Genomic DNA, 9,727 nt, shown 5'->3' on the forward strand with positions numbered 1-9,727 from the left:
TCACAAATCCACAAACCACCAAAACATATATATTTCACATAAATATAGATATATACGTAGTCATCCGCTCAGGAATGCCTACTAATACCAACTATAGTTTGCAGTTAACTAAATAACTCTCAAAACGATAAAAGTAAGCCCGTTCGTGAATGAACTTCGTGAGATTACTCACCTCAGAATCCCGCTGCGTCTTCTATATAGAACCGAACTAACACTATCACCAACAACTCGTCCAATTCACCTTTAGAAGCACCTAATCACCAATGATCTCAAATAAGTAACGATTCACAAATGATTTAAGTCCAAAACCCTTGTTTTGAACTAAAATCCCCAAAGTGGCGCCAATCGAGGCGAAACCACATCCGAGACCTCCCAAAGTCTCCGGAATACGTCCATGATCGATGTGACCAAACCACAAGTCGATCGGACCCTCAAATCCTCACGGATAGAATAAATCGATCGGTATGAAACTGCAAAAATCATAACAATTCCAAACGAAGTCCAAAACTTGCATATTATATATTGAAACGCTCGTATCACGAGTAGAACATATATAATACCAAAAACAGTTCCTTAAGTGGCCGGAATGCCGCCACAGGTGGTGGCGCACCGCTGCTGGCCAAAACTCAATATTTCACAAAACTCCCAAGATCAAAGTTCTTCATCTAAGCATGCTTGTGAACTCTCATAACTAGCTCGAAGTCAGAAAACAAGCATAAGGGGTCGAAAACTACCTCACAAGCCGTGAACAGTAATCCAAACTGAGTTGAACAAGGTTTCACGTGAATCGATCCAAACAACCACCAAGGATCGATCGACGAGGATGCTCTGAGCTCAACCAAGAAGACTTGAAGCCTTGCCGACGTCAGAACAAGGATTTCCGACCGGGTCTGAAATCCACAAACTGTACCGCCTTGCAGCGCCGCCGCCACCACCGAGAATCGGTGCTAGAGGACACCACAGGGACGACCAGACGGAGGAGACGAACTGATCTGGAAAGTTTCGTCGCCGGAGACCGCCGCAGTTCGTCGCAAAAGTCGGGTCGGATCATCAGGGTTCGGGTCGGTCAGCCGGATATTTTCGATTCTGAAGGTGCAGCCGAGAGAGAAGAGAGAGAAAGGAAATGGTTTCCGCAAAAGGAAATTATGCAAATAGTAAGTTTCCAACTTGGGAAACTTCTATTTATACTAAAATGGAAATTCCTTCCAATGGCCATAACTTTCTCATACGAACTCTGATTCTCGCGTTCCACATGTCCACGAAGTCGTATCGACGCGCTCTACAACTTTCTTGAAGGAAGTTTTTTGAGAATCCCAACGAATAAAAAGTCAACCTTTGCGCCACCCCTAAAGTCACATTTTCCGAATGAAAATTCGTCCGAAACACTTCCGTTCCATCCACGAGCCACAAAACCATCCAATAACCATAATTTAGATTTCGGAAAATCCTCATAAAATAAATACGAAATTTTTGGGGCATCACATCCCATCCGGACCTGGTGACTTAGTGGGATACATTTGAAACAAAGCTCGCTTAATCACTTCGGCGCTATAAGCAGCACATAATTGACTATTCATGTCCGGCGTCACACAAGGTTGTATCGCTGCAAGGGTAGTATTCACCGCCTCTTGATCACAATCTTGTGCAGTAAACATCTTAGTGAAGTATGAGGTAATAATATTCTCCATGCCTTTATCATCCTTACACCACGTACCATCTTCAACATATAGCCCTTGTAGCATGTTTTTGCGTTGCCTATTTGAAGCTTTACGATGGAAAAAATTGGTGTTGCAGTCACCTTCCTTAAGCCAAGTTACCCTAAATCGTTGTCGCCAGAAGGTCTCCTCTTGAGATAGCAAAACTTGGAGACGATCTAACAAACTTTTCTTCTCAATTTGGATAGCCTCTGAGATCGGTACATCCATTAACTCCTCCATACGAGCACGAATACCGTGCATACTCAATTGTCTTGCTCGAAAAGTTTTTTTTGTCATCAATCCAATCTCAAACGAGTATGCATGATCTTTTTCATAACACAAAACATTCACTACAAGAATTATGGCCTCGGCATCGGCCAAAAACCGATGAGAAAAAGAATTCCGACTGATGTCTTAGTGGGTGATGAGAAAGGTCCGGAAAATCCAGACATCGGCTAAAAGCCGATATCTGGTATCATTATATACATCAGTTCTTCATTATAAATCGATGTAAATACATTTAAATGATGACAAATTTGTATGTTTATATATTGTTAAACCCTCATCTTTTTGCCTTTAATGCTTATAGAAATATAGATCCTACAGCCCAACTATGCATTTTAACATCGTTATTTATTTAAAAACGATGACTAATATTGTTTCATACATCAGTTCCCATGAACGTTTCTTGTTGTTCATGATTTAGACGCATAATTTGCCTCATATCCCACGATTTCATATTCAATATACACAGTTTAATATTGTATGAACCGATCTATTTACTTACATTAACATCAGATTCTAGAGAAAAAACTATGTTAATTATCTTATACTACATCGATTCTAGTAAAACAACGATGTCTAATGCCTTGTAATATATCGAATCTCTAAAAAAAACGATGTCCGTAGATTTTCGTAACATTAGTTTTCTTGTCTTCATCGATGTCAATACTTAAATTGGACATCGATCTCTATCTAAAGCACGATACGCACTAGCTTGTGACACATCGATTCCAGCATAATAATTCAATTTCCTGTGGTTAATGGGATATCGATTTTGATTTTGAAACTGATGTATTTCACTTAGTGGATATCAGTTTTTATAGTTATAACTTATTTAAACTTTATACATAGACATCACTTTGGAATGAGAGGATTGATGTCCACAAAATATACAGCTACTGCTATAAAATGCAATATCCACAGTTGACAAAAGTGATTTGAATATTGAGGTATTTTGTCCAAAATCATCATCCTTGACAATTCACAAATTAATAGGCAAAATAAAACCCCAATTAACCTACTAATTACATGGAATTTGTTCAAAGTGGTCACTTATTGCAATGTGACCTTCAGAACATTTGTTACAGTAACACCGGCAGATTTCCATCAACTTTTGCAGAGCCATTTTTCTAATAATAGGTATCTGTAAATGAAACAACTAATATTACCAATTTTTTCCAATATGATTGCAAACATAAATTATACAGATGGAAAATCTGTCAGTTTAGTTATCAAACCTAAACAGGGGATGTAACGCCATTGATAGGGTCAGAAAACTCTTCTACAAGTTCATCTGCAACCAGCCCATAAATGTTGTTGACATTTTGGCCTCTGGCTACAGCCCCCTCAAAAACAGATACCGTCTTATTCTGCAATAATCAAACAATTCAAAGTTCGATGGATGAAGTACGTCATTCATTACTAACAAAGTAACATGTATAACATTAACTCCATCCTATCATAAATGGATAAATATCATAAGGATAGTAAACTAGTCATACATACATATATATATATTTAGAATCTATAATAACAATGAGATCAAGATCATGAGGGAAACAATTCAACGACAGATATTCACAATAACAATCTACCACTATATATTACGCCAGATAATTTCACATGTAACAAGTCAACAACAATTGTCATCTTCAAAATCATGTAAAATAACTTTTACAGGTCTTGAGAACTAGCCTCTTGGTATAACCTTAATTTGAAGTAGTTAAATCATTATACTGAATGCAACGCTCTCAACTAAACTAATGAGATATCTTCCAGAAAACAAGAAATTAGGTCTATATCCAAATACTAATAAAATAAATAAACAAATAAATAAAATTAAAAAAGTTTAATGCGATTCATGCATATAACCCAAAACACAACATCAAAATCTTACATTTAAAAAAGCAATTCATAAACCATGGAGAGAGAGACAGAGAGAGATACAAGGAGTGATAAGAAAGACAAATACTATACTCACTATTTTAAACTGAAGGTTTTTACCAATCCATTCAACAGAGGCAGCAAAGCCGTCCCAATCACCAAGTAAAGCTAGTGTCTCTAAAGCATCAATCTGTGACAACAAAATGACAGACACATTGCACAACAGTTTAAGAATACAAACATTAAAAAGCAGATCGCAGTAGAACAAAAAGAAATAATTTAAAATAAGAATTTGTGATTTGTATTACCAAAGTTAGGGCATATCCATCGACGCTATCTTCACCCCCACAAGAATGAGGCATTAATTCATCAAGTGGAAAAGCATGGTCCATGTACCCAGTAAATGCATGATAAAACATTTCCCTGACCTACAATGAAAAGTACACATTGCCAAGTTATTTAAGAACGATGTTGTAAGAAGAAAACAACAACTTTACAAGAAATACAAAACTATATACATACGTAAGTAAATATAGATTAAAGCTACTTTGCTTAATGTACTTGCAGCCTACACTCCAAACTTCCTCATTCTCCAAAAGAGAGTTGCAAGAAGAAAAGTCTCCTAAAATCTGTATGTTTGACATTAAACACCAACACAACATGAACTCTGAGACAATACCATCTTGTTTCCATAACACCTAAAACTCTTTCCTTGGTGATAGAGCTTAATCTATAGAGGGCTATAACCAACCAATAGAAAATCAGAAGTCTGATTTTGACATAAGATCCAAAACATGCGGAATCCCAGATGCATATACTAATGCATCTGCCAAAGTCAGTCTGCCTTCAGCATCTGTGTTATTGACCTGCAAGCAGGAATAGAAGCAAAAGAAAAATTTTACTTTACAAAAACATGGCTCCTCTGCTTGTAGTACTACTACTGTCAACCTATCATAAATAATATGATGTGCATTTCTGACCACCACAGAAACTGTACCTCAATGGTCTTTCCATTAGAAGCTGTGACAAATACATTGTTGTAAGTAATCTGTAATCACCTGTCAAAAGTCAGACCTTTACCCACCAATGCTAATTTAAGCTTAGCAGGTTCACCAGGGGGTTTGTAGGTCAACTGAATAAAATATGGAGGATTTGCTGAAGCTGCGGCCACAGCCAAATAGGAACCAATTTTCAGATCTTTGCATTGCTCTTCATTCAATGTTTTTGCAGATAGAACATCACTATATAAGGAAGCAATGTTTGAGGCCTCTTCTGCTAGTTTCCTTGAAAACATAATGATCATCACATCCAGTCAATACTAGATATAACTCAATCAACATAAAAATTACAAGTATGGCCCACCAAAATGGCAATTGTAGAGCTAAAACGAACCAGGTGTGAGAACATTGGCAGGTGAATTCGTGAGCTCTTTCCCAAGTATTATTCCAGAAGCAACATCTTGAGCATACTTGAGCTTCTTCTCAAGTTCAGGTCCAGTTCTAAGACCAAGAATGTCCACAGACTTAAGAGCTGGTTTCTTTGACTCAGATTTATACCTATTGTCTTCATATATCCCCAAAACAGCTCCTACAACAAGTCAAGCAATTCCACACTGTTTATAACAACTATCACCATAACTTGAACAGTTGAACCAAATGCCAACTTAGAATAAAAAAAAATTGTGTATCAAAGTACCAGATGCTATCGCAGAAGCTTTGCAAGAGTTCGCAGAAAGCCCCTCCGAGGAAGCAAGCACAATAGCAATATCACTTGCTTGAGCAGTCTTTGCCGCTGCTGCTGCAGGCTCCCCAAGACCCTTAAAAGCTTCTGTAGACGAAGCAGATTGTCCAAGCCCAAACAAGCCAACCCTCTTCTAGCCAAGACCAGGAAGCCTAATAACCGTAGACTGGCCAGACTTTCTTGTGAAGTCCTCCTTAGTCGAGACCTCAGCCAACACCCCACCCAAACAAGAATCCAGCTTCTTCAATATCGGATTTTCGAATTTTGAGTTCTGATCTTTCCTCAAGTCCTTCTCTGTAACACCAACCGCAAGCAGGTCCTCTTTCCATTTCGTTACATCAATCTCTTTCGTCGCGAAAGCGAGCTTCATAAATCACAATCAAATTAATACATCACACAACGAAACCCAGTTATAATCAAATCAAATCTCTCACATATTATGTATAGCTTCAATTCCACAAAAGTCAATCACATAAACACTAAAATCGAATCACCGCATCAAAATAGATCGATCCTTTACATATATAAAGCTCAAGATCAATCAAACAACTAATAAGAACAATCATGAACAGCTACAAAATAGTTCTAGATCAAAAGAGTTGAGTTAGGTACATATGCTGATTCAAGTTCACGCTTTTCACTAAACTACTCAAGAACATAAACTTAAATTTCCAGTCTTTTCTGGTTTTCATCAGTTAAAAAGAGTTGAGTTAGTAATACCACTGACCTGAACAGACCTGTCACCAAAAACAAGGCCATGAATTGAGCTCCAAACAAGAGCCACCACCAGGGTCGTCACGTCGCCGCCGATACCGGACCCCAATCGTCGTTGACCACACATCACCCACCACCACAAACACAAAGCTCGCATGCCCAATTCCATGAAGAAGATCAACACCCGAGCCTGTATTCCCACCGTCTCCATCCCTAAAGCCAGAGGGTCAACAACCCTACTGCCGGATCCTAATCCCCAACCGCCGCCACACACCCAGTCACCACCATCTTCCGCTCACCCAGTCTCCGTGCAGCCACCGTCATCAAATAAAAACCAAACAGATTGAAATCCCAACGCCCCAGTCTCCGATCTCCATCCCAATCACCTCCAACAGTAACCTGTCCGGTCACACTAGACGCACACCTGTGAGGCCAGAGGCCTGCACCAATCTACCAATAAAAACAAGAAGCCCAAAACAGAAACCAAGCAAAAAGAGGTTGAGAACTGACCCAAGACGCGAACTCTCTATCAGCAGAGAAGAGAAAGCATCCGAGTTGAATCGAAATTGCGCTCGGACAGAACGAAACTCGCACGAATGACCTCGCTATTGAATTGAAAGCATCTGAGTTGAATGACCTCACACGAGAGAGGAAGAGGAACGACTGGAAAGAGCCAAATTGAAATACCCAAAAAGAATAAGCCCATAAGCCCTAGATCTAGATCAACACAGTGGCCACCAAGTTCTATGATGCTCAATTTGTTGAGTTAGATCGAGAACGGAGAGAAAGAGAAAAAGGATTGCGGTGGAGATCGAACAGAGTTTAAGGGAGAAGACCAAATTCCGAAGCTTGTTCATCATAGAGAGAGAGTGAGAGTCCGGGTGGGGGGTGGAAGATTAGGGTTTGGAAGGAGTGAGAGTTAGTCCTTACGGTTAGAAAGTTTCAGGGACTGAAAAAAAATTCAGTGTTGGAGGAATGGAGGGAATGAAAATTTAGTCCCCCCGCGTTTCTAAAATTTTTAACTTAGTCCCTCCGCAAATTTTTCAAAATTTTTGAACGAGACTTTACACATCGGGTAATTTAACGACCGATGTTTATAATCACAATAGAAATCGATATTTCATAAACCGATGTTAGGATGTATTTTTTACATCGCGTGCAATTTCGACCGATTTAATAGTGGTGATGTCTGATGGCATAATTCTAGTAGTGATTGGTGTTCCCGTAATATCACTATTCCAAGCCTCCTGAATCATCCCCTTACATTCAACATGTTGCACCCAATACTCCTCAAACTTAAAGTGATGATGACGTGGTCGTTGAACTAAAGGAACCGAGCTCGCCTGCAGCAATATAGGAGCATGGTCTGAATCTCTGGGAGGAAGATGACGCACCCTAGCATGGCCAAAGATGTTGCACCATGACGGAGTACACACAACCCTGTCTAAATGCAACTGCGTTTCTGAATTCCACCAAGTACACATTGGGCCATGAAATCCGAGATCAAGCAGATCACCATAGCCGAGTGCCTCACGAAATCCCCTCATTTGCCTTTCAGCCCTAACCTGCCCATCGATCTTCTCACTACTGTTCAGTATCTCTTTAAATTCTCCAATGACGACCCATGGCAGTGAATCTAGATCGCGTAGAGTACATAACAACTCCCATGAACGATCTCGCTCTCTAGGTTGTGCATATCCATAAAAACCTGTCAGTCGCCATTGTGGTTCACCAAGATTTCCAAAAATAACAAGATCTATAGGATGCGCAGAGGAGGAACAAGGCACAATACTCACATCCTCGTTCCAAAACATCGCCAATCCCCTAGAATTCCCTTCACTCAGCACCACCTTGTACTGCTGAAAACCAATAGCGCGATGCAGATCCATAAAATCCACCATTCGACTTATCTTTGTCTCACAGAGAAACTCAATTTGAGGATGATTCTGAGAGATAAGATCTTTCAGCGCCCTCTTTGTTGAATCATTGCAAATCCCTCTGCAATTCCAACTAAGAATGTCCATATTCATGGTCTACCAGAACCCACTTGCCAGAAAACCAGAAGAAAACCCTAGGTCAAAAGAATAATCCCAAAAACTTTTTTTCTTCTTCAAATAGAGAGTATGCTAAACATGCTCTTAAATTCCTTCTTTTAGGATAAAATTATTATATTAAATAAGGCAGTGAAGTTGGAGACTATAGCTCCCATCTCCATTTTTCGAGCATTAGGGTATTGATCAGGTGGAGTTTGTCATGTTAGTGACTTCAATTTTTGTACGTTGATCCATTTCAAAAATTGAAAAATTTAAACAAATCTTTTCAACATTGAAGGGTGGATCCGTATTTATAAAACTCTGCTTTATAGCTAAAAAAAAGTACTGAATATAAGAAAACCTTAAAAATTATAATGCTCTTCTTTGGTGCAAACTAGTTTGAGTAGTATTCTCTAGGGCTATAAGCCACTTGGTGACGAAGAAATTTTTTTGAGCCGAAAATGTTAATCATTATGCAATTCAACAAGCAGTACAATAATGACTTGCCCTTGAGGGGCCGTCAGAAAAAGCCATTACTTAAAACATACTATACTAACAAACCCCTCCCAAGAGACCATGCTATCAACGCTGAAAGCTTCTCCTCTACCACCACGATCGCATGACAGAGGGCTAGAAAACAGGCGACGAAGCTTTTGCCTCGCCCTGCCCTGCCGCCATGCAAAGCGATGATTGGAGACAGCCAACCGGTCATGCACCCACGAAGGCGAAGAGTACTAGACGGATGACCGCGCTATTGCAGGATCTGAGTCTATAAACACCATGAATCGCAACCCTGCTTAAAAGAGTCCAAACAAGGACAAAAAAGGAGCCATGATGACGCAAAGAACCACCACCATCACTTAAAAGGATGATTGGAGAAAAGGGAAAACCCAACCTTGCCGATCGTAGGTATAACGCTGCAACTAGGGGTTAGCTAACATCAAACAAGAATCCTTTCGTGGGAGAGTGAGAGAAAGACTACATTTTGCTAATTTCTAACCATGATTGATGACATCAGTTGGTGACCAAGAAATTAGTAGTTTCATCTTTGGTTTTAATATCAAGAGTTAAAATAATGCACCAATATCACCAAATTGTGCCAAGTTTGGATAATCAAAGCCTAAACAAATTAGAGCAGTAAAAAAGAATACAAGATATTTTGCCGCATACCAACCCTCCATCACAATCTTTTTTCTACTCAAGTAATCAGTTGATTTTGTATTTAGTCATGCTCAACTGTCATTTGATTTAGATCTCATGATGAAAAATAATGTGACAGTTGAAATGAATTTATTTGCCTTGTTATTGTCCTCTCTTGGATTTAAATTCAACAACAATTGTCCACAACTGAATATAAATTAATTGACTACCAGAGCA

At 39.2% G+C, this 9,727-nt stretch overlaps 1 protein-coding gene and 1 pseudogene across 1 annotated transcript; both read right to left on the bottom strand.

The window, feature by feature from the left end:
• Positions 1-3,217: 3,217 nt before the first annotated feature.
• On the bottom strand, positions 3,218-6,528 carry LOC112203560 (annotated as a pseudogene).
• A 38-nt stretch (positions 6,529-6,566) lies between these two features.
• Positions 6,567-8,347, bottom strand: LOC112203561. Its single transcript, XM_024344509.1, has 3 exons — positions 7,652-8,347; positions 6,828-6,980; positions 6,567-6,767 (listed from the first exon to the last, which is right to left on the bottom strand). The coding sequence occupies exons 1-3, from the start codon at positions 8,345-8,347 to the stop codon at positions 6,567-6,569; spliced, it is 1,050 nt and encodes a 349-aa protein (XP_024200277.1).
• Between the last annotated feature and the right edge of the window lie 1,380 nt (positions 8,348-9,727).

This window comes from Rosa chinensis, chromosome 5, assembly GCF_002994745.2.
Source record: "Rosa chinensis cultivar Old Blush chromosome 5, RchiOBHm-V2, whole genome shotgun sequence".
NCBI classification, from domain to species: Eukaryota; Viridiplantae; Streptophyta; class Magnoliopsida; order Rosales; family Rosaceae; genus Rosa; species Rosa chinensis.